This window comes from Aegilops tauschii, chromosome 6 (genome assembly GCF_002575655.3).
Source record: "Aegilops tauschii subsp. strangulata cultivar AL8/78 chromosome 6, Aet v6.0, whole genome shotgun sequence".
In the NCBI taxonomy this organism is placed as follows: domain Eukaryota; kingdom Viridiplantae; phylum Streptophyta; class Magnoliopsida; order Poales; family Poaceae; genus Aegilops; species Aegilops tauschii.
Genome location: NC_053040.3, coordinates 405,936,444 through 405,960,422, shown reverse-complemented (window position 1 = coordinate 405,960,422; position 23,979 = coordinate 405,936,444). Strand labels below are relative to the sequence as shown.

The 23,979-nt window shown below is 45.9% G+C and overlaps 2 protein-coding genes and 8 non-coding genes across 12 annotated transcripts; 9 read left to right on the top strand and 1 right to left on the bottom strand.

The window, feature by feature from the left end:
- The first annotated feature begins 6,144 nt into the window (after positions 1-6,144).
- LOC109749977 (putative U-box domain-containing protein 42) lies at positions 6,145-11,802 on the top strand. 3 transcript variants are annotated; one of them, XM_020308918.4, is made up of 5 exons: positions 6,145-6,456; positions 7,540-7,773; positions 8,306-9,282; positions 9,423-9,732; positions 10,026-11,802. In XM_020308918.4, exons 2-5 carry the CDS (start codon positions 7,764-7,766, stop codon positions 11,639-11,641), a joined length of 2,913 nt encoding a protein of 970 aa, XP_020164507.1. In that variant the 5' UTR covers positions 6,145-6,456; positions 7,540-7,763; the 3' UTR covers positions 11,642-11,802. The 3 variants fall into 3 exon arrangements, with proteins under 3 accessions (XP_020164507.1, XP_020164505.1, XP_040248695.1); XM_020308916.4 differs by having other exon boundaries at positions 6,199-6,456; positions 7,477-7,773; XM_040392761.3 differs by lacking the exon at positions 7,540-7,773 and having other exon boundaries at positions 6,254-6,456.
- A 1,626-nt stretch (positions 11,803-13,428) lies between these two features.
- LOC120967602 (small nucleolar RNA R160) lies at positions 13,429-13,506 on the top strand. Its single transcript, XR_005761332.1, has one exon. It is a non-coding gene; the product is annotated as a small nucleolar RNA R160 (small nucleolar RNA).
- Positions 13,507-13,912: 406 nt separating this feature from the next.
- LOC120967701 (small nucleolar RNA snoR143) lies at positions 13,913-14,081 on the top strand. The gene has a single exon (XR_005761426.1). It is a non-coding gene; the product is annotated as a small nucleolar RNA snoR143 (small nucleolar RNA).
- A 74-nt stretch (positions 14,082-14,155) lies between these two features.
- Positions 14,156-14,325, top strand: LOC120967697 (small nucleolar RNA snoR143). Its single transcript, XR_005761422.1, has one exon. It is a non-coding gene; the product is annotated as a small nucleolar RNA snoR143 (small nucleolar RNA).
- An 83-nt stretch (positions 14,326-14,408) lies between these two features.
- On the top strand, positions 14,409-14,572 carry LOC120967699 (small nucleolar RNA snoR143). The gene has a single exon (XR_005761424.1). It is a non-coding gene; the product is annotated as a small nucleolar RNA snoR143 (small nucleolar RNA).
- A 77-nt stretch (positions 14,573-14,649) lies between these two features.
- Positions 14,650-14,815, top strand: LOC120967700 (small nucleolar RNA snoR143). Its single transcript, XR_005761425.1, has one exon. It is a non-coding gene; the product is annotated as a small nucleolar RNA snoR143 (small nucleolar RNA).
- A 538-nt stretch (positions 14,816-15,353) lies between these two features.
- LOC120967600 (small nucleolar RNA R160) lies at positions 15,354-15,433 on the top strand. Its single transcript, XR_005761330.1, has one exon. It is a non-coding gene; the product is annotated as a small nucleolar RNA R160 (small nucleolar RNA).
- Positions 15,434-15,631: 198 nt separating this feature from the next.
- On the top strand, positions 15,632-15,712 carry LOC120967601 (small nucleolar RNA R160). Its single transcript, XR_005761331.1, has one exon. It is a non-coding gene; the product is annotated as a small nucleolar RNA R160 (small nucleolar RNA).
- Positions 15,713-15,819: 107 nt separating this feature from the next.
- LOC120967599 (small nucleolar RNA R160) lies at positions 15,820-15,899 on the top strand. Its single transcript, XR_005761329.1, has one exon. It is a non-coding gene; the product is annotated as a small nucleolar RNA R160 (small nucleolar RNA).
- Positions 15,900-18,076: 2,177 nt separating this feature from the next.
- On the bottom strand, positions 18,077-20,378 carry LOC109749980 (uncharacterized). Its single transcript, XM_020308921.4, has 3 exons — positions 20,148-20,378; positions 19,841-19,992; positions 18,077-18,592 (listed from the first exon to the last, which is right to left on the bottom strand). Exons 2-3 carry the CDS (start codon positions 19,986-19,988, stop codon positions 18,333-18,335), a joined length of 408 nt encoding a protein of 135 aa, XP_020164510.1. The 5' UTR covers positions 19,989-19,992; positions 20,148-20,378; the 3' UTR covers positions 18,077-18,332.
- Positions 20,379-23,979: the final 3,601 nt, after the last annotated feature.

The window sequence follows — 23,979 nt, the reverse complement described above, 5'->3', positions numbered from 1 at the left end:
CTTCAATTGGTGTAGGTGCCACAGGAACAACTTCCTGTGCCCTGCTACACACTAGTTGAAGTGACGGTTCAATAACCTTATCAAGTCTCCACCATCCTGCCACTCAATTCTTTCGAGAGAAACTTTTCCTCGCGAAAGGACTCGTTTCTAGAAGCAATTACTTTTGCTTCCAGATCTGAAATAGGAGGTATACCCAACTGTTTTGGGTATTCTTATGAAGATGCATTTATCCGCTTTGGGTTCCAGCTTATCAGCCTGAAACTTTTTCACATAAGCATCGCAGCCCCAAACTTTTAAGAAATGACAGCTTAGGTTTCTCTAAACCATAGTTCATACGGTGTCGTTTCAACGGAATTGCGTGGTGCCCCTTTTAAAGTGAATGCGGTTATCTCTAATGCCTAACCCATAAACAATAGTGGTAATTCGATAAGAGACATCATGGCATGCACCATATCCAATAGGGTGCAGTTATGATGTTCGGACACACCATCACACTGTGGTGTTCCAAGCGGTATTAATTGTGAAACACTTTCCACAATGCCTTAATTGTGTGCCAAACTCGTAACTCAGATACTCATCTCTATGATCATATCATAGACATTTTATCCTCTTGTCACGACGATCTTCAACTTCACTCTGAAATTACTTGAACCTTTCAATAATTCAGACTTGTGTTTCATCAAGTAAATACACTCAGCATCTACTCAAATCATCTGTGAAGTAAGAAAATAACGATATCCACTGCATGCCTCAGCACTCATTGGACTGCATACATCAAAATGTATTACTTCCAATAAGTTGCTCTCTTGTTCCATCTTACTGAAAACGAGGCCTTTCAGTCATCTTGCCCATGTGGTATGATTTGCATGTCTCAAGTGATTCAAAATCAAGTGAGTCCAAACGATCCATCTGCATGGAGTTTCTTCATGCATATATACCAATAGACATGGTTCGCACGTCTCAATCTTTTCAAAAATGAGTGAGTCCAAAGATCCATCTACATGGGGCTTCCTCATGCGTTCTATACCAATATGACTCAAGTAGCAGTTCCACAAGTATGTGGTACTATCATTACTATTTTATATCTTTTGGCACGAACATGTGTATCACTATGATCGAGATTCATTTTAGGTGCAAGACCATTGAAGGTATTATTCAAATAAACAGAGTAACCATTATTCTCCTTAAATGAATAACCGTATTGCGATAAACATAATCCAATCATGTTTATGCTCAACGCAAACACCAAATAACAATTATTTAGGTTTAACACCAATCTCGATGGTAGAGGGAGCATGCGATGCTTGATCACATCAACCTTTGGAAACACTTCCAACACATATCGTCATCTCACCTTTAGCTACTCTCCGTTTATTCCGCATATTTTATTTCGAGTTATTAACACTTAGCAACCAAACCGGTATCTAATACCCTGGTGCTGCTAGGAGTACTAGTACAGTACACATTCATATAATGTATATCCAATATACTTCTGTCGACCTTGCCTGCCTTCTCATCTACCAAGTATCTAGGGTAGCTCTGCTTCAGTGACCATTCCCCTCATTACAGAAGCACTTAGTCTCGGGTTTGGGTTCAACCTTGGGATTCTTCACTAGAGCAGCAAATGATTTGCTGTTTCATGAAGTATCCTTTTTGCCCTTGCCCTTCTAGAAACTAGTGGTTTTACTAACCATCAACAATTGATGCTCCTTCTTGATTTCTACTTTTGCGGTGTCAAACATCGCAAGTTTCTCAAGGATCATCATATCTATCCCTGATATGTTATAGTTCATCACGAAGCTCTAATAGCTTGGTGGCAGTGACTATGGAGAACCATCACTATCTCATCTGGAAGATTAACTCCCACTCGATTCAAGTGATTGTAGTACTCAGACAATCTGAGCACATGCTCAACGATTGAGCTTTTCTCCCTTAGTTTGCAGGCTTAAGAAACTTGTCAGAGGTCTCATACCTCTTGACGTGGGCACTAGTCTGAAATCCCAATTTCAGTCTTCGAAACATCTCATATGTTCTGCGACGTTTCAAAAACGTCTTTGGTGCCACAATTCTAAACCGTTAGCATTACGCACTGAACTATGTCATCAAAACGTGTATGTCAGATGTTTCGCAACATCTACAGACGACGCTGAGGTTCAGCACACCGAGCGGTGCATTAAGCACATAAGCCTTCTGTGCAGCAATGAGGACAATCCTCAGTTTACGGACCCAGTCCGCATAATTGCTACTATCAACTTTCAACTAAATTTTCTCTAGGAACATATCTTAGTAGAACTAAAGCGTAAGCTACGACATTATTTGCAAAGACCTTTTGACTATGTTCATGATAATGAAGTTCATCTGATTATTTAATGAACTCCCACTCAGATAGATATCCCTCTAGTCATCTAAGTGATACATGATCCGAGTCAAACTAGGCCGTGTCCGATCATCACGTGAGACGGACTAGTCATCATCGGTGAACATCTCCATGTTGATCGTATCTACTATACGACTCATGTTCGACCTTTCGGTCTCTTGTGTTCCGAGGCCATGTCTGTACATGATAGGCTCGTCAAGTCAACCTAAGTGTTTCGCATGTGTTCCGAGGCCATGTCTGTACATGCTAGGCTCGTCAACACCCGTTGTATTCGAACGTTAGAATCTATCACACCCGATCATCACGTGGTGCTTCGAAACAACGAACCTTCGCAACGGTGGACAGTTAGGGGGAACACGTCTCTTGAAATTTTAGTGAGGGATCATCTTATTTATGCTACCGTCGTTCTAAGCAAATAAGATGTAAACATGACAAACATCACATGCAAATCATAAAGTGACATGATATGGCCAATATCATCTTGCGCCTTTTGATATCCATCTTCGAGGCGCGGCATGATCACCTTTGTCACCGGCATGACACCATGATCTCCATCATCATGATCTCCATCATCGTGTCTTCATGAAGTTGTCTCGCCAACTATTACTTCTACTACTATGGCTAACGGTTAGCAATAAAGTAAAGTAATTACATGGCGTTTTCATTGACACGCAGGTCATACAATAAATTAAGACAACTCCTATGGCTCCTGCCGGTTGTCATACTCATCGACATGCAAGTCGTGATTCCTATTACAAGAACATGATCAATCTCATACATCACATATATCATTCATCACATCCTTTTGGCCATATCACATCACATAGCATACCCTGCAACAACAAGTTAGACGTCCTCTAATTGTTGTTGCATGTTTTACGTGGCTGCTATGGTATTCTAGCAAGAACGTTTCTTACCTACGCAAAAGCCACAACGTGATATGCCAATTTCTATTTACCCTTCATAAGGACCCTTTTCATCGAATCCGATCCGACTAAAGTGGGAGAGACAGACACCCGTTAGCCACCTTATGCAACTAGTGCATGTCAATCGGTGGAACCTGTCTCACGTAAGTGTACGTGTAAGGTCGGTCCGGGCCGCTTCATCCCACGATGCCGCCGAATCAAGATAAGACTAGTAACGGCAAGTAAATTGACAAAATCGACGCCCACAACTACTTTGTGTTCTACTCGTGCATAGAAACTACGCATAGACCTAGCTCATGATGCCACTGTTGGGGAACGTAGCATAAATTCAAAATTTTCTACGCATCACCAAGATCAATCTATGGAGTAATCTAGCAACGAAGGGAAGGGGAGTGCATCTACATACCATTGTAGATCGCGATGCGGAAGCGTTGCAAGAACGCGGATGAAGGAGTCGTACTCGTAGCGATTCAGATCGCGGTTGATTCCGATCTAAGCACCGAAGAACGGTGCCTCCGCGTTCAACACACGTGCAGCCCGGTGACGTCTCCCACGCCTTGATCCAGCAAGGAGAGAGGGAGAGGTTGGGGAAGACTCCGTCCAGCAACAGCACGACAGCGTGGTGATGTGGAGGAGCGCGGTACTCCAGCAGGGCTTCGCCAAGCACTACGAGAGACGAGGAGGGAGAGGGGTAGGGCTGCGACTGGGAGAGAATAACTCGTGTATGTGCAGCCCCTAGACCTCAACTATATATAGGGGGAGGGGAGGGGGCTGCGCCCCCTCTAGGGTTCCCACCCCAAAGGGTGCGGCAGCCTAGAACCCATCTAGGGTGGCGGCCAGAAGGGGGAGAGGGGGAGGCGCACCTGGGGTGGGCCTTAGGGCCCATCTGCCCTAGGGTTTGCCCCCCTCTTCTCTTGAGGCGCCTTGGGCCTTGGTGGGAGACGCCCCAGCCCACCTAGGGGCTGGTCCCTTCCCACTATTGGCCCACGCAAGCCTCTGGGGCTGGTGGCCCCTCCCGGTGGACCCCCGGACCCTTCCGGTGGTCCCGGTACATTACCGGTGATGCCCGGAACACTTCCGGTGGCCAAATCCTCACTTCCTATATATCAATCTTTACCTCCGGACCATTCCATAACTCCTCGTGACGTCCGGGACTCCGAACAACATTCGGTAACCGCGTACATACTTTCCCTATAACCCTAGCGTCATCGAACCTTAAGTGTGTAGACCCTACAGGTTCGGGAACCATGCAGACATGACCGAGACGTTCTCCGGTCAATAACCAACAGCGGGATCTGGATACCCAGGTTGGCTCCCACATGTTCCACGATGATCTCATCGGATGAACCATGATGTCGGGGATTCAATCAATCCCGTATACAATTCCCTTTGTCTATCGGTATGCTACTTGCCCGAGATTCGATCGTTGGTATCTCGATACCTTGTTCAATCTCGTTACCGGCAAGTCTCTTTACTCGTTGTAACTCACATCATCCCGTGATCAACTCCTTGGTCACATTGTGCACATTATGATGATGTCCTACCGAGTGGGCCTAGAGATACCTCTCCGTTTACACGGAGTGACAAATCCCACTTTCGGAGATACCTGTAGTGTACCTTTATAGCCACCCAGTTACGTTGTGACGTTTGGTACACCCAAAGCATTCCTACGGTATCCGGGAGTTGCACAATCTCATGGTCTAAGGAAATGATACTTGACATTAGAAAAGCTATGAGCAAACGAACTACACGATCTTGTGCTAGGCTTAGGATTGGGTCTTGTCCATCACATCATTCTCCTAATGATGTGATCCCGTTATCAACGACATCCAATGTCCATGGTCAGGAAACCGTAACCATCTATTGATCAACGAGCTAGTCAACTAGAGGCTTACTAGGGACATGGTGTTGTCTATGTATCCACACATGCATATGAGTTTCCTATCAATACAATTCTAGCATGGATAATAAACGATTATCATGAACAAGGAAATATAATAATAACCAATTTATTATTGCCTCTAGGGCATATTTCCAACAAATAGAACCATAAAGATAAAAACCTAGATTGCAACATGGTCCTACTGCATCTTACAACCTCACTAGAGGTGCTCTAGCCACCATTTCTGGCCAAAAACTTGCCAGCATCGAGCAAGGGGAAGAGAGCCTCACCATGGAGATAAAAAAAGCTCAATTGAACCAATTACTTCTTTGATATGTTGTTCCAACGGTGGAGGTCAATGTATAGTGGTAGAAGATCTGGTGATGAGCTTGCATGTTGGCTTCCAAACCCGTGAAAGGACAGGTCCTATAGGGCTGTACACTGATCCAGCCTTCCCATTTTTTTCACCTACATGGCGGCGAAAAAACACAAGGAGGGGGGGGACGCCCACTTCGCCCTATTCCTGCACCGTCGTCACCGTAACATAACCGATACCCACCAATGACAATATGTGTGCGCCACCAATACCCTTCAATTGTAGTTATGTTTTGGTCAGGTCGGATCCTGTTCTAGTGGGTTTGGCCTGGCAAATGTGACTTTCCGTGAGTGCCCACGCTGTCAAAACTCAAATTTTCTTTTTGAAGTACGTCCGAAAGAAGTTTCTTTTTAAGTGTCGGAAGGCAAGTTTGAGCTTAAAGTTTTTTTTACAGCACTAAAGACGGTATTCTATTGTGTGTGCTGCAGTGTTTTTTCATTCAGATTAGGTTTTTTTTTCGAGTCTTTTCATTCAGATTAAGTGTGCGCTGCAGTGGATATTCTATTTTTTGAGAGAAAGTGTGTTGCAGTGGATGGTTATTTGTGTTGGGCTCTACATCTTAAGAAGACATGGGCCGTGTGGATCGCTGGGCTTGGTCAGGCCTGGTTTCGGACTGGGCAAAATCTCCCGATCCGCCCGGGACTCCGCCTCGCCGCGCCGAGGGGTCACACAGCGGCGGCGGCGAAGGAGGGGTCGGTCTCCGCCGTCCGTCCGCGAAAAGCAGGCGTACGCCACGGCGGCCCCGTGGCGCGCGCTTCCGCGCGTGTGTGGAGCCAGTTTCAACTCTTAGCTCGAAATGACGAGAAACCTAGAGCCCAAGCCGGAGCCGGATGAGCTCCGCCGCGCCGCCCTGCCGGGCTTTGGGCCCCGGGAGCACCTCCGTCCGCAGCCTCCGGTACCTCCCTCCGGTATCCGCCGCACAGTCGTAGAATATCATGGCCGCGCGATGCATTTGGATTTGGTACACGGTAGTTGACTAGTTTTGTCTTAGACTGGTGCACGCTATTGACTTCAGCAATTTGGTTGATGCGTGCAAAGCTGTGACTTCAGCATTTTGATAGATGCTTACAAAAAGAATCTGCCCTTTTGTCATGCCGCCACCCTTATTCTATGGTTGTTCAACGATCAACATTCATTGTGTCTGTGATGCTGTTTTCATAGCTATAACCTGACTTTGTTGCATCCGCTCCAAGTCTACATCTGAGCATATTATCATAAATAGCAGTAGCCAGTAAAGGTTTGGTACGAGTCCGTCCCTCAGTTTCATTTGTGGGACTATGGAATAATCTCTATATATCCCTTTGTTTCACAAGCTTAAATTTGTGAGAAGTAGCTTATGCAGTTGAACTTGTGCTGACTTCAGTGGATTTAGTCCTAGAGAATTCTGAAGACATTAGTTCAAACCTGCCTAGATGTTTTATATTATGATGACGGGTTAGTTGTGGTGCCATTTTTCAAGTGCTTACGTTTTAGCCCAGTCTAAATTGTTCAAAGAAGATTGCTGTCGCTATCACCTGTGACTATAATCTGCATCTTTTTATTTATTTGTTTATTTTAAACATCCATTACTTCATACTGAGTTGTGGCAATCAGGCGTTATGACTTTTTGGCTGCTGATGGTATCGACTGCTATCCTCTATTAATCTAGGGGAAAATGGAACCATGCAACAGCAAAGCTATCACTTTTGAATTGCTGTACCTGAGTATGACATTCCACTGCAACATCCAATGGCATACTTCATAACAGCAGACTTTGGAGGGGCATGCTTACCAATCCCAATTTCCCATTAATCTATGCTATATAGTTTTCAGCGATAAGGATGGCATTGTCATTAGGTTCTTTCGGGTTAGCTTGCCAAACCTACCTATCACCTAACTTTGTTCCTATTAAGAACTTCATACTTCTTGCTTGCAGAAATATTTCATTCCATCACCAAGACTGTCACTCATTGATTGTGTTCTTCTTTTATGTGGATAGCATCATCAACAGTCCTTTCCTGTGATAAATAAGTCCAGTATTAAAAGGGGTCACATAGTTCACCCATTTTGCTGGGTCTTCTATATGTGCATTCTTCTGTCGTAGAATGTGCTTCAGAGGAGATACAGCGGGTGCTGTTCTGGCGAAAAAGGAGGCAAAGCCGCTCATTCTATAACTCCTCTACAGTCCACACAGAGTCGCAGTGCTCAAATCTCTTGGGTGTTATGGATACAGGTAAGGTTCTTTATTATAGCTGTAGTCTTCATTCGTTTGTTTGGAGAGATTATTCGTTTGGAGGCTTTGTGGAGGGACATGGCAATAAGTGCTCCTGGGGAGAACATATTATCCTTTTGTCAAGAAGATTTCTGTTCTCGGAGTAATCAAATTATGCTTTGCCTCCCTAAGGATTACAATTTCATGGTTTTTAGGCGTCTTTTGTGATCGATATACTTCAGGCAGAAAAGGCTGTTGCCTTTACATCTCTAGTTTAGGCAGTTAGAAAAATAGTCACGCTATAAGAGGACTAGAGGAGCACCAGATGGTAATGCCAAAAACAAATACAGGTCTACTCTGAGTAATCGTTGAGTCGCTTAAGCCTTCTACTTATGCCCTTACAATGATTTTGGTTGTTCTGTAAAATCTTCGATCTTCAGGTTCTATGCATCTGCTCCAATATGTCACACTGTTTTTTTTATAGCATATAATTATCTCTCATATCTGAACGACAATTTGCATTGTTGTTGTCTGCTTCTGTTTGGATATGCAGTCATGTTGATAGTACCCACTGCTGATGTTAGCCAAGAGGACTCCATGGCGTCTAGCAAGGCCATAATGGAGCGTCAAACAGCTCGCAGGGCCCCAACCAATATGACACAGATACTGGAATCTCTATTTGCCAGTGTCAACCTTGCTAAAGACCTCACTGTAAGGTGCAGAGGAAGAGCGCTGCAACTCACAGATGATGAGATGCAAAGCATAGCTCATGACCTGGAGAGTGTCATTCAGAACATATGTGATCATCTTGGCAGGATACCAGCATCAGCACTTGGCAACAATGCTTACACTGACGTGGCAATGAAGTCAAATTCAAGGAGGGGCTACACTGATGTTGCTATGTCCATGAATGCAGTGACCGACATACCCAATAGGAGGTCTGTCTACGAGAGTGACATGCCGAGGCTGGTGGACTTTCTGCAGGGAATGTACCATGAATCACATGAATTTGGCGGGCAGACGTTTAACTCTCTCCCAGAGGTCACGGAATATGTTGAGCCTGTATATGATGGATTCTTCTGTCCACTGACAAAAGAGGTGATGACTGATCCTGTGATGACAGAGGGCGGTGTGACATATGACAGGAGAGCCATAGAGGAGCATTTTGAGAGGTCTGCAGACAGTTTGGAACCTGTCTGCTGCCCTGTCACAAAAGCTCCATTGCAGAGTAAGGCAGTGATGAGTAATGCTTCCCTGAAGAGTGTGATTGCAGAATGGGAAATGAGGAATGAGGCAATGCGGATTAGAGTTGCGCGAACTGCGCTCTCTTTGTCGACTAGTGAGGCTATGGTGCTCGAGGCCATACATGAGCTGAAATCGCTGGCCAAGCTGAGGGGGAAGAACAAGGAGCTGATGCATAAAATTGGTGTCACCAAGGTCCTATCACGTTTGTTGGACAACCACAATGAACAGATTCGGCTTGACACATTGGAGCTTTTGTCCTTGTTAGTTAAGGATGAAGAAGGAAGGGTAAGAAGGAACTTTGTGTCCCTACGTAAACTCATCTGCAATTTAGAATAGCATACGCAAGTACTTAACTGATCGGCTGCTTGGCACCAAGTTTGTGCTGCATATTATAATGGAATTTTAACAATTGCTGCATATTACAGGAAATCGTTGGAAAAACCAAGGCCATTGCCAGGACAGTTAAGCTACTGTCAAGTAGTACTATTGATGAAAGGCACGCGGCTGTCTCTTTCTTGCTAGAGCTTTCAGAGTCTCAGTTATTGCTGGAGAATATTGGGTCAACTGCTGGAAGTATTCTGATTCTCACCGCAATGAAGATTAATGATTCTGATGATCCAGTTGCTGCTGAGAAATCTGGAGCAGTCCTCAAGAACCTGGAAAAGTGTCCAAAGAACATCAAGTACATGGCCGAAAGTGGCTACCTAGGACCCCTTTGGAGTCATCTTGTTGAAGGTATGCCTCTGAAGAAATTTCATAACTTGTTTTGGTTCATTGAAGTGTGTTATGCTAGTTAAGCACAGTGAGAGAGCATATTTGCTATTGTTTTCTTGCAAGTCTGATTGTATTTGAACCACCTAGATTTTCAAAAAGTATAAACCCTCTTGTCATTTAATAGTTGTTCCACTACAGCTGCACATGTTAGGATTGCCTCAACTTATAACATCCCAAATAAGGGTTTTGAGACTCAGGGCCTCTTGCTCCTATAATTAATTGAACTTTAAGCTGACATGAAGATTCCAAAACAGGTCCAGAAGAGGTGCAGATGGAGATGATCAGCTACCTAAGCGAGTTGGTCCTATACCAGGAAGTCACCATTGAAATCACCGAGAGCACGTCGGGCGTCCTCATCAAGATGGTGCGCAGTTGCAACACGGTGGTCCATAAGGCAGCACTCGATGTGCTGGTCCAGCTTTCCTCGCACCACCCCAACAGCAAGGTGCTCGTTGAGGCAGGTGCTGTCCTGGTCATGGTCGAGGAGCTTTTCATAAGGAAGATAGATGACGAACCCGAGAGCTACAAGGCCAAGGCTGCCACCGCCCTAGCCAACATTGTTGAGTCCGGCATTGATCCAGACACCACCGTGGTGAACAAGGAAGGCCACGTCCTCACGTCCAAGTATTGCATCTATAACTTTGTGTGCATGCTCAAGTGCTTCGTACCCGACGACTTCAACCTCAGCATCATCCGCCTACTACTCGCGCTCACCGCATTCGCCAAGCCCCTGGATGTCATGGTCTCAGTCGTCAGGGAGAACCACCGCGGCCATGCCATTGTGGAGCTCATGAGCTCCCCAATGGAGGCGCTTAGCATTGCTGCGACGAGGCTGCTCATTACTCTGTCTGCGCACATTGGCCACACCATCGCCGAGAGGCTCTGCAAGACGCAGGGGCAGCCGGGCAGGCTAGTCAGAAGCATCAGCCACGCCAGGCAAATCACCGAGCGGCATGCTGCTTCGGTGACACTCCTCTCAAGGCTACCACACCGAAACATCTCGCTCAACCTTGCACTGGTGCAGGAGGGCGCCGTGGCGGTTCTACTGAGCGGGATAGAAGAGATGCAGAGCAGCGCAAAGAGAAGGAGCAGGTACGCGGTACAGTACATGGAGGGTCTGGTGGGCTCGCTGGTGCGGCTCACCGCGACGCTGTACAACCCGACCGTTCTGAAGGAAGTGATGGACCACAGCTTGGCCTCAGTGCTGACTGAACTCCTCGCCGGAGCTGCCGGAAGCGCTGAGGTGCAGCGGCTCGCCGCCGTGGGGCTAGAAAACCTCAGCTACCAGTCCATCAAGCTGTCGCAGATGCTGCCGGAGGAGGGCCCACGGCCAAAGAAGAAAACAATGCTGAAGCGCCTAATGACCACAAGGGCGCAAGGCAACAAGACCCTCCAACACCAACAACCCGTCTGCCCGGTGCACCGGGGAGTCTGCTCCACGGTGACGTCCTTCTGCCTCCTCGAGGCCGGCACCGTCGAGGGCCTCCTTGGCAGTCTCGAGAGCGACAGCCCCCGGGTCGTGGAGGCCGCGCTGGGAGCGCTGTGCACGCTCGTCGACGACCGGGTGGACGTGGAGAGGAGCGTGGCCGTCCTCGCGGAGCTGGACGCCCCTCGGCGCGTGCTCGGGGCGCTGAGGCAGCACAGGGAGAACGTGCTGTGGCAGAAGTGCTTCTGCATGGTGGACAAGTTCCTGGCGCACGGCGACGACCGGTGCGTGAGGGAGGTGACCGGGGACAGGGTGCTGCCGGCGGCGCTGGTGAGCGCCTTCCACAAGGGCGACGCCGGCGTCAAGCAGGCCGCCGAGGGCATCCTCACGCGGCTGCACAGGATGCCCGATTACTCGGCGACCTATATGTCCGTGGAGATTTAGAGACTCCTTGTCACACGTACTGCTGGTGATCCATTAAAACAGAAGCATGTTGTATACTTACGGTGTTTAATTGCTCGTTTCATTTCCATCACTGTGAATTTGTGAACCTCTGGTTCTTGTATATATGCACATGTGAATCAGACGAGCGAGTTTTTTGTGAAGTGGGGCTGAGCTGCTCACTACCATGCCATCTTGTGTGATGATGCATAACAAAATCACTAAAGCAGAATCCATTCTAATTTCTATGCAAAATGAGCTCTTTTCTCCTTTTTTTCCGAAAGAATATCACTGGTTTTTCTTTTTTGGAAAGAATATCTCACATTTTTTTTAGGGGGGGAGTTATCTCACAGGTTTTTTTAGATTACCATATAGCTTTATTTAAACAATGTTTATAGGGATACAAGCTATGGGTGGGGGTGAGGGGAGCCAAATATGACGCCCACTCTCCAAAGAAGTAGCAGCTTTCACAAGACTGTGTGCTTCTACATTGCAAGCTCTATATTCATGGCTAACTGAAACCTCTGAAAACATCACCTTCTTCATTAAAATTTCCTTGATGATCACTCCATAGCTGCAAAGATTGACCTCTTTGACATTGCGGACCGCTTGGAGACAATCAGTGGCTATTTGCACCCTCGTAAGGTTTAGATCAAAAGCAAGGGACATTGCTTCGCTGCATGCTATTGCCTCCAGTGTTGTTGGATGTGTGAGGCCTTCAAACACCACCGAAGATGCTCCCAAATATACTCCGTTCGCGTCGCGGCAAACCGCACTGACCGCCCCTTTCTACTCCTCTGTCGACTCCACCATCTACATAAATCTTGGCACATCCGATAGCTGGGACGAGGATCCCTGACGTTGACTAACCTGCCATTGAGACACTGACACATGGGTCCCGCCAAAGCATGGGGCCCACTTGCCAGCTACCCAAAGGCAGGGTAAGGCAGAGTTAGCCACGTCAAAGGATCCGTGTCCCCGATAGCTGGAGCCTGCCACCCACTACGAGCTGGCCGGCGAGGGTTACCAGGTTGAATGGCCTTCTCAGCTGGTAGCAATTGAAGATCAGCAAGGAAGAGAATGTAGAGAGCGGGCTTTGGAATTGTTGCTCTTTTTTTTTTGAGTGGCTGGAATTGTTGCTCTTTTTTTTTTGAGTGGCTGGAATTGTTGCTCATGTATCGCCTTCCTACGAGCCCAACCATATGGACCAGAGCGGATGGCGAGCTGGCCCAGTTAAGTCGAGCGGATGGAGAGCTGGCCCAGTTAAGTCTAAAGTCGTAAGCCCAGCCCATCTATATCTTGGACGACTCGTTCCCTCCCCATCCTGCCGATATGTACCGCAGAGACAAACCCTCGTCTCCTCGAACCCTTGTAACCCTAGCCGCCGCCAGCGACAGCTTAGCGGAACGTCTCTCAGATCTCCAGCTTTTGCTTATTTTTCGTTTGTTCATCGCGTTTGGTTGCATCTTGGCCACTTTTGAGTGCTAATTGCTAGAGCACATGCTCTTCTTTCTATCGTTTCTTGGATTTGATGGTTTTGTTATGGTTAACTCGCACCATTAGCCCCCTGCGCTGTTGAGCTTCGGAGCAGGGAAAACTGCGGGAAAAGGGTATCTATGGGTGCAACATCAATCCAGTTGGACCGGAGCTATGTTACTTCTGTGGAAGCCAGCGATTTTCCTCGGAATCAATTTTTCTGTCCACATTCACCTTGGTGTTCTATAGTTTGGATTCGTTTAGTCTGTTTAGGTCATTTTATCGAGCACATGATGATGTTACAGTTGTTTAGAAGCGAAATGAGGAGGCGAAATCATCTGAATTTATACTGTGGATATTACCTACATGGTCTTCAAAGTTCTCTGATCGCTTCATGCTCAAATCTCTCATGTGTAGTTAGCTGTGTTATTTGACCAGATTTCTGTTAGAGGTAATGGCAAGGCAGTCAACACATCTGAAAAATGTACTACTGTGGATACCCTTTATCCAATTGGCGCCGATCTAGATTTACCTTGGTATTTTTCTTGCAATATGTGTACACTCTTTCTTGGATTTGGATGTTGCCCGAGAAAAAAAAAAATCATGTTTCAAGTTTTTTGATTACTTGTGCTTACAGCCAGCCCACTTATCCAGATGGTAATAAGTAGATTTACATTTTTCTTTTCTTCTTTGCAATATGTTTACACTCTTTCTTGAATCTTGATGTTGGCGGAGGAAAATGCATGTTTTAAGCTACTGTGAAGCAAAATGAGGAGATATGATCAGAAGTGAGAATTGTTGCACCTCTGTTTCTTTTACCCTCCTCTCTGACCGTGTTTGTGGGGTATTTACATTGGTGCAAAATGAAAAGCTGTTCCTTGAAGCAGCAGCGGCCAGACAACCGTAGAGATAGATCCACAGATGAATGGCTAATCTGCTGCTTGTCTACTAATTCTATCTCACATTTCTGATGAGTATTTTCCTGTATTTTAGTGTCATAGGCCAGTTTATCATTGAACAAATATCCAGTATGTATCTATGTTGCACCTGTGTATTGTATTATCCTACTTTCTAGCTGTGCTAGTAGGATATAACACTGGTGCACAAAGGAAAAGCTGTTCCTCGGAGCAGCAGCGGCCAGACAACCGTAGAGATAGATCCACAGATGAATGGCTAATCTGCTGCTTGTCTACTAATTCTATCTCACATTTCTAATGGTTATTTTCCTGTATTTTAGAGACATAGGGTAATTTAGCATTGCACAAATATCCAGTATGTAGTGTCTATGTTGCACTTGTGGGTTGTATTGTCCTACTTACTTGCCGTGCTAGTAGGATATAACACTGGTGCAGAAAGGAAAAGCTGCTCCTTGGAGCTTCAGCGGCCAGACAACCGTAGAGATAGATCCACAGATGAATGGCTAATCTGCTGCTTGTCTACTAATTCTATCTCACATTTCTGGTTGTTATTTTCCTATATTTTAGTGTCATAGGATAATTAAGCGTTGCACAAATATCCAGTATGCAGTGTCTATGTTGCACCTGTGTGTTGTATTGTCCTACTTGTCATGCTAGTAGGATATAACACTGGTGCAGAAAGGAAAAGCTGCTCCTTGGAGCAGCAGCGGCCAGACAACCGTAGAGATAGATCCACAGATGAATGGCCAACATGCTGTTTGTCTACTAAATCTATCCCACATTTCTTGCCTGCAATGATAGACATGTTTGCTCTAATATGCTTGTCAAGATAGCTGTGCATTTTGTGTCAAAATGCTTGTTGTTTCAAAAAAATTAATAATATATATATATATATATATATATATATATATATATATATATATATGCTTTATTTGTTGGTGTTCCCTTGTGCATTACTGCACCTTTACTTTGTACATTTCTGCTTTCTTGTTAGTTGGCAGGATTTTCATATGACAGTACTGATCACACCATTCATGAATAAATCAAAGTGCAGCAGAACCATTAGATTGACTATCGTACATAAATCGTAACAAAAAAAATCGTATGTAGAGTAGTTCTGTTATTATGATCATGTGATGTTAAACATGGTGCACAAATGAAATGCTCCATACATCCATACATGATCTTCAAAGTTCTCTGATTGCTTGACTTATTTTGTGTTTACATCTTACTGATGTCTATGTCCTTTGTTGGTGTCTATAGCTTTCCATTGTTCGATGGTAATGCTTGAGTCCAAGTTACAGTGTTTTATGTGGTTGAAAAGCAAAGTGAGGAGATTATATGATCTGAAGTATCTAATGTGGATACAACCATACATGGTCTTCATAGTTCTCTGATTGTTTCTCATAACTCTTTTCTTCATTCTTGATGTAACCTGAGGAAGGAAATGCATGTTAAAGTTGTTATGAAGCAAAATGATATCCATACATGGTCTTCAAAGTTCTCTTGTTATTATTTTCTTCCTTTGTTGGTTGCTATATCTTCTCAGTGTGTGATGGTGATGTTTGAGTTGAAGTTTCAGTGTTTTATGTAGTTGAAAAGCAAAATGAGGAGATTATATGATCTGAAAGTATCTGCTGTTGATACAACCATACATGGTCTTCAAAGTTCTCTGATTGTTTATTGTAGCTTGTACCTACACATGTTGGTATTTGTTTCTTTTTTGTGGCAATTTTTTTGTGTTGTATGATGATTCCTGGATGAAAGAATTGTTTTATGCCATTCAGAAACAAAATGAGGAGGTCATATAATCTGAAGTATCTAATGTTGATACAACCATACATGGTCTTCAAAGTTCTCTGATTGTTTCTCATGAATTGTGCTCTTTGTAATAAGTTTTTGCTGCACTAGCCTTTTCAAGCAAAATGCTGAGCTTTGATTTGAATTTGTAGCAAAACAAATAGTATCATATCTCATGGTTTTTCTTCTTTTATCTTTGCAAAAGGGAAAGTATGCACTCTTTTCCTTTGCTTTTTGTTGCTTTGCATAACTAATTGATTCGGAGATTATCAGTTATCACAGGTTAAAAAATGGCAATTATTTCTCTGATGCAACTAACCCGTAATTTTGAAGAAGTTTGCCTAGGTTCTGTGGAAGGTTGACAGAAGGGTTTATTTTGTGTGTTCATCATGCTGACAAGCTTGCTATAATGCTGCCATTGTACTTGGTTTCGAATGTCTAATTCCCAGGTGTTAGGAAGATCTTGTGATGGTCAAGACACTGAGCAGGATGCTTAGCAATGACATACATAAAATTATTGTTGTATTACTGTGACCTGGTGTATGAATTCTTTTAGTACAGTTGTATTACTTTGGTGCAATGTAAATGAACCATTTCGTATTGAAAGATATTGATCTTTATGTGTGCTGTGACTAAGCAGAACAGCTGGATTTCAAAAAGTTAACCTTTTATGTTTGATCTGAGACGAACTGCATGTAAATCAATTTCTGGTATACGCTGGTAAATGATTCCCCAGTGCATTATTCATAGCTGATTAGGTTTTGGGGCATAGAAAAGTTTTTGCTTTTCCCCTACAACTGTGCCTTAAATTTTGGCCTCCTTCATCTACCAAAACAAATAAACACAAATAGTACATGATTATTACATAGTTAATCAATCTACAACATCATATTAAACACAAATTGTTTATTACATAGTTAATCATAACACAATGTTCATCACACATGATCTTGTGATTCATGGGCTAGCTAGTAGGGTGAGGGTTACCTATCATTAAGGGCGTGACGACGATATACAAGAGGAATTAAAAAAACTCGTGATTGGATAATCCTTCAGGTACGTAGATGAAAATAAAGTTAGCGTTTCCTAAAAAAAGGGTGTTCATGACACATGACATGAAATAGAGGTAGAACTAGTTGTCTTGTTGCTCATTCCATGTTCACCACTCCTCGGCGAGATCTCGTTGAAGATTTTCATGAGCATCTCCATCTAGCTTTCTTCTACGAATCACCCAGGGTCAACAAAGGGTGTTCATCTTGCTTCGGCCGTTTGTTCTTCTCTATGTGAAGAACCGTGAGCACCACAATGTCCTCATCTCTCTTCAGAGGAGGAACCATTCCACGAAGAGGATTCAAGCGAGCTCATCTACACAACACAGTTCATCACAAACAACTCCTATGTCGCACCAAAAAAAGAAAAGAGAAGAAACTTGTAGGAATTTCGTCACCCCTAATGGGCGGTGAGCTCAATTCCGGTCGGTATAGTTCGTAATCGCGCCGGGATCTTCTATGGCCGGAGGGGAGCCGGGGAAAGCAGTCAACAGAAATCAATTGTGGTGGTGCTGCAGCGACCGTATCAGGCGACGATGGGAAACAACTGGAATCGAGTGGCGGCGGTCTCGGGAGTTGCGGCAGACATATCGACCAGCGGGAACAGGCGGCGAGGGTGGCTGACGGAGTCACAGTGACGAGAATTGGCCGGGGGGTGGCGACGGTGAAATTTCAGCCAGTGCGATTGGGTTCGCACGCCAGCCTTTCCATTTTTCGGCTAGGAAATTTCAGCCAGGGCGATTGAGGGAACGTTTGGTTTTGGAGCAAGCGCTCGCCTCGCCCAGCCCAGCAAAGAAGCCAACCGTTTGGTTCCTCGGTGAACTCACCTCGTTGCCTGTGGTTTCAAGATTTTTCTGAGCGAGCCGATTTGGCTAGCCTGAGTTTTTCTGGCAGACCTGCCGCAGCAGCCCTTTCTGTTTTGCGACATCCGCTAGAGGTATTGCAACACTTGTAGCAAATTTTAGGGCTTGACGTAATTTCTTTAGGGGGCATCACATAGATATAAGACATCTGCTCGAGACGGTTTTTCCTCTCCAAAGTGCCCCAAATGGCCGTTTTTGGGCACAGCAGCTATTTTACATCTTCTGTTGGGGATGATCTAACAAGGGTACTTAAAATAATACCACTGGGTTTTTTAAATACGAATTCAATGGTATAACATGTGGCACATGTCCCATATATTTCGTTGGCCAAACTTGTACTCGAGAAGCATGACTTATAAACTGGAGCGGAGGAAGTACCCAAGTATCAATTTACAAGTAAGTACTCAGAACACTTGCAAGTATTAAACATGGTCCTCGAACAGAGATAAAGTGCAATCAGTTTACAAGTGCAGAGGTACTCAATTTTTCTCTAAAGACAACACAATCCATTGTTTCAGAGCGCACCCACGCGAAATTGACGAGCTGCATGCATAGGTCCAGCACACTGGAACACTCGTGCTAACCTTAATTAACCAGGGCCGACCTTTGGGATATCATAGTGCTCACTAAGATTTGCCAGGTACTGGTTGAAGTCCTGGATGCGGTCCCTGTGCGACTTGTCAGCCACCTTGGCCAGCTTGTGTACGTCGATCTTCTGCTTCTGTTCAATGTAACGCCTCTCGGCTGGGGTGAGGTGGTCATAATCAGCTTGCGCACTCCCTTCCTCTCCCAGCTTGTCAGCTTCACTGAACTCATTGTCAGGGTCACCTGGCAATTCAGAGCTTCCACCTGAAGAATAACCATCGAGTTAGATGTGATGTATATCCGGCAGAAAGCAGTTGTAGATTGTAAAGACTTATGTAGCACACAAAGACAGACACATAAAAGATGTAAAAATACAGACAGTCAAGTTGTTGGGCAAATGGACAAGGCATGCCAAGCTTGAATACACATAATAATCAAGTATATAGAGCAACTTCTCTCGAGGTTCAACCACTCAGCAAATCAGCATCAGCACCGTGCCATTGCAAAGTGACAAGTTCCTATTTGACAGGCTCGGCTTTACCCAATTTAGCCTGACTGCCCAAACTTGGGAGACTATTTTCATAAAGGCTAGTCCAGAAGCCAATAGTTCGATAAAGATGTTAGCATCTTCTATCCGGTAAATCTGTCATAGCATTGACATGGAAATCTGACTACCTTTAGTCCAAGGGTCCAAAGACATTTCACTGTAGAATACTGAATCTAACAAGTACCATCATCAACGAAAGACACAAGACATGTTTCTTCTTAGTTAGGAAGTAGCTTCCGTTCACATAGATACAACCTCTAATCCCACTTACCAGCTATAACATTAGTAGTCCCTCAAGTAACAGCACTACAACGTTTTGTTTATTCCTACTTTATTACCAAATCAAAGAAGAAATCATGGCAGCAAAACAGTGCAACCAGCTACAAAGCACAAACTACTAAGTATCCAAAAAAAATACCCCAACTGACGCCAAATATACATAGGGAAGCAAAGATGCATATTAAACAAGTACTCCCTCTGTAAAGAAATATGAGAGTGTTTAGATCACTACTTTAGTGATCTAAACACTCTTATATTTCTTTACGGAGGGAGTAGTAAATATTTGTGTTATGATCATTCATAATATATTCAATGGCATGGACATACAGAACAAACAAAGAGCATTTAGACAATGGCCATCTATCAATTAACCAACCATCAGACGGGTCAAAATCATATCGTTGTTCAGAGATGCAACAAAAATCTCACAGTACCAGCCCAACCACACACTAATGCTCATCGACACACACTTGTTTTAGCAATATATCCCATGTCGCAGGCATACATAAACAAGCAAAACATCGTTTAGACAAGGTAATCAATCAACGACCTAAGCAGCAGATGTGTATCAACCGTTTAGACTTACACTAAAGGACACTATAATGTTCACTCAAAAATAAAATCACGTCGGCAATCTGAACGGATGTGTTTAGAAGGGGCAGCTTCAGTGTAGAAACGAGCAGTACCTTCGCGGAGCTCGCCGTGCTCGCCTTGAGACGACTCCTCGCGGCGGTGCTTCTTTTTATTCTTCTTCTTGACTCCGCCCTCCTTGACATCCAGCGGTTTCCCCTTCAGCTTGAGCTTCCCCCCAACGACGTTCTTGTACTCCGACATCTCGCTGCAAACATCAAAGACCAAACAAATTCGAAGCGAAATTACATCCGACGTCCCGATGGTTTGCAGGGCAAAGGTTTGTAAGCGATTACTCGCAGCAGACGACACCAGATTAATCTAGATTGAAAGCGATGGCGACGCAGGGAAGCTAGGGCTTACACTGCCTGACAGGAGGAATCGCTTCGCGGGAGTCTCCGATCCGCGCCGATCCGGAGGAGGATGAGGAGTTCGAGGAGCTTCGGTGGTTGGCTCGGTGGCTCCGGCGAAGGTCGAGGGCTCGGCGGCGGCCGATTTGGGTCGGGGAAGGGGATCCTAATGGTGCGAGACCAACAGGGTCGGTGGGGCTGCTTTGGTCGGCATCCATTTACCGTTGGGTCCTATGGGGTACTCGGAATCGGAGTTTTTTTTGGGGCCAGGTGTATTCACGGCCCGCATCGTCTTAGAATCATCATTTGGATCGAAGCCCAATTAATTGCGTGACGAGGTGAGCCCACGAAAAGGATTCACTTTTTGTTTTGAGGATTCAGTTTGTTTTTGAGATAATAAATGTAGCGTAAGTCACGGTTTTCTCCCATGCATGGAAGGTGTTCAAGGAAATGCCAAAAAGAAAGAAAGGATGAGGAAGAAGAAGGTTGATGCGGGGCCCACCTGTCATAACAGTCAGCTTAACGGTCGAAATAAACGGAGTTGACTTTCCCGCCACGTCAGCCCTGACAGACGGGCCCCGCATGTCATAAACACATTTAAATCTTCTAAATTGGTCATTTTTCGAAAGTGGTAGTTTTTAGTCACGAGATTCCAATTTTTTGGTAGTTATCAGTCACTTTTTAAAAAGTGGTAGTTCTGTGGGACGCGAGCCTCAATTGTGGTAGTTTTTTTGTCAAACACTCTCCCTGAACCCCATTCCTCCATTCTTTGGAATACACATCTTCCATCAAGCCCACCAATGCATTCTTTTTTGTTCTTCCTTGTCTCCCCACCAAAAAGCAGACATTTCATCTGTAATTTGCTTACATATCTTTTTTGGAATATTAAAGACTGCCATAGCAAAAACTGGAAGAACCACACTTATCCCATAAACAATAACAAATTTCAAAACATTTTCCTTTTTGCGGGCGGAAGAAAAATTTATAAGGCCTAAAAAAACATACTTCTATTCACTTTTGTTGGTCCCTATCCCGGCATAACCCAACAAAGCCCACTAATTAAGTCAAGTCTTGTCTTCGTGATAAATAAGAGAAACTAGGGAAACTAGATAACCCACAACAATTAAACTTGTATTACTATGATCCTTCACTTTTGTAAATCCTATCGCATTGGGGGTTTGATTCATGTGGCTCCCCAACTCAGCTAGATCCACACACTAATGATAAAGCTATGATTTTCTTTCTTATTTTTTTCACAAAAAGGCCTCAGATCTATTTATTATACTGACACCCTTGAGAAATAAAGAAAATACATCACGATTTTGGGAGGCCAATCGTCCTCTTCCTTCCGAACAGGCCAATGACACGCTGCCACCACTGCCTCTCCATCACATGACCCACCAATCATTGTTGATCGTGAATGAGAAGTCATCAAGGCTATGGTCCTACCAGACCAGCGCTCTGGACAAGAAACTGTGAAAGCTTCGCCGCCAAAAGATCCACAGGTACAATGTCCCGACGACCAAAAGACCTCACATGCCACACGGCGGCACCAGATTTCGTACCAACGTGGCGGATAGTAGGCCGGAGGACCAAACTGCAAAGAGAAGTCGTCGCTGCCACCGTACTAACTACCCTGCATACTCTAACTTCACTAGCCCAAAATACTGGCAGAAATCTACCACAACGAGCCATCGATGCTGCCGTAGCGCTGAACATTGCGGTGGAGAGCTTCGAGAAAAATTATTCGTCAGAGTGGCGTCACCAAAGAAAACCTAGAGAGTACACACAGTCAGAAGGTGAAGACGCTACAACAACTCTTGTTGACGCCAATCTGACAAATAATTAATCCGACGAAGGTGGAGAGGCCATAAGAGTTGATGTAGCCTCTCCACCTTCTACAGCCAAAACAATAAGAGTAACTAAAGTCCTAAAGCGGGTAAAAACTAGAGCTTCATCCAGCAAATCAAGACCTCCCGGCACTCCCAGACAGGCAGAGCTGGCAGAGGAGGGATGGCGGCGCGGTGTGTCCTGAAAATCTCCTCTCTTTTTGAGAGGAGACCTTTTACTTGATGTACTCCTTTTGTTTTGGCTGTGTGCAGGCAGGGATCGGGGTTAGTTTTATGCAGTTTGTAGTATCAATTTGATGGGATAAATTTTACTGAATTATTTTAACATCGAACGATGAGATTGACCCGAAAGATAAACCTGTCGCTACTTCACTGCCTCGAGTGGACGGCAAGCTTGGCCAATAGGATGACGAATGACCATACATGCATACACTGTAGCTGAATCGAGACTGGATGTTGACGTATACCTATTGCATCAAGCTGAATTGACCTCATCTGTCCGTTTCCTTATGTATCAGGCTATCGGCAGAAATCACATATTTGTCCCGAGGACGAAATCAAATCACGATCTGACCTGATCTCGAAAAAAATTCACAAAATAGACCGTTTCGTGTGACCAGATTCCCCTGATCCCGCGTCGTCCCCAGGGCGGCTCGGGGGAACCCTAGGTACGCTGCCGCCGCCCCCCTCTACAGCACGTCCCCCCTCCAGCCGCCGCCGGATGAGTCCGCCGGGCGAAGCCCGCGCCGGAGGACGGTGGCGGCAGGGATCTCCGCGCGCTCGGCGACCTCGGTTGCCGGCGTGAGCCCATGGTGGTGGGAGACTCGTCCTCGGCGTCTTCGGCCCGCGTGGCGGCTGCCCGGCGCGGCGTCCTCGTCCTCTCGCAGGTGATGGGCTGCCGGCTGCTCGTGGCTGCCTCGACGCGACGGCGTCCCGAGGTTTCAGATCTGGCCATGGCGGGCTCGGCCGATCTGGCCCGTTAGCTTCGGCCGGCGGTGAGGTTGGTGGTCGTGCGTGGTGATGGCGCCGCCCCCGCGCAGGAGGTGCTTGGGCTAGTGGGTTCGCATGCTGGCGGCACTGGGATTCCCCCATCCTCGTCCGGCAGCGTGAGGGTGCGGAGGTAGGGTTGCTCCAGGCGAAAGCCGACGGCGCGGTGTCTGCGGATGTCGCTCTCCTCCTGGGGGCCGTTGTGGAGCTCTCCGACCTCTCCGCTTTCAGGTCACTTTCTTCGGGTGAAAGCCCAGGACCTGCGGTGCAGGACCAGACGATGGCGTGATACGTCGCTTCCCCTCCTGAGGGCGTCGTCTTGAAGATTGTGATTCCCTGCGTGCTTTCCCGGAGCTGGACTTGCACGACATCGCGGCAGGTGGCCGGCGATGCGCCCAGAGGTGGAGCGGTGTTTCCTCCTCCGCATCGAAGACGGCATATCTCGGTGGCGTGGAGCGGCGGAGACTCGGCGCCCGATGCGTGTAGATGGACTCACGCAGGAGGAGGTGGCTGTCTGGCGTCATGGTGGCGTCGATGGCTGAGTGGCCTCACAAGGTAGAAGCCTCAATATCTGCTGTGAAGACGGACCTGTGAAAGATGGTGGCGACGACATATATGAGTGGGTCAGACCGGTTTGTGCCCCAGACCCGGTATGTGGCTCGGCTGGGGCTTCCGGATTTTGATGATAGGTTTAGGTGAGTGGTCTGGATATTTGGCCCAGTTAGCATCCCTTCATCATATGGATAGGAGTAGTGGCATATGTTGCTAAGATGGCGGATTCAGGCATATTGTTGTAATACTTTGTAAGGTCCTCGAGAATAATCAATAAAGTGGCCGCATGCATCTCCCAGATGTAGAGGCCGGGGGTCATCCTCCTTTTCTAAAAATAAAACAGACCGTTTCGTGTGGCCCCGACACCCGGGCGCTGCATAGTGCAATGCAGCGCCGTTGCCTTAGGCGTCGCATTCCCGGCCAGCGTGGCAGCCCGGGGCCAGGGGCGGCCCCACA

Bases quoted from the DNA above. Each gene is read 5' to 3' on its own strand.
- LOC109749977 (XM_020308918.4), top strand. The intron at 9,283-9,422 runs GTAAGAAGGAAC...TGCATATTACAG, and splicing joins TTAAGGATGAAGAAGGAAGG to GAAATCGTTGGAAAAACCAA. The intron at 9,733-10,025 runs GTATGCCTCTGA...ATTCCAAAACAG, and splicing joins TTGGAGTCATCTTGTTGAAG to GTCCAGAAGAGGTGCAGATG.
- LOC109749980 (XM_020308921.4), bottom strand. From the start codon at position 19,988: ATGTCGGAGTACAAGAACGTCGTTGGGGGGAAGCTCAAGCTGAAGGGG. The intron at 18,593-19,840 runs GTACTGCTCGTT...GTTATTCTTCAG, and splicing joins GCACGGCGAGCTCCGCGAAG to GTGGAAGCTCTGAATTGCCA.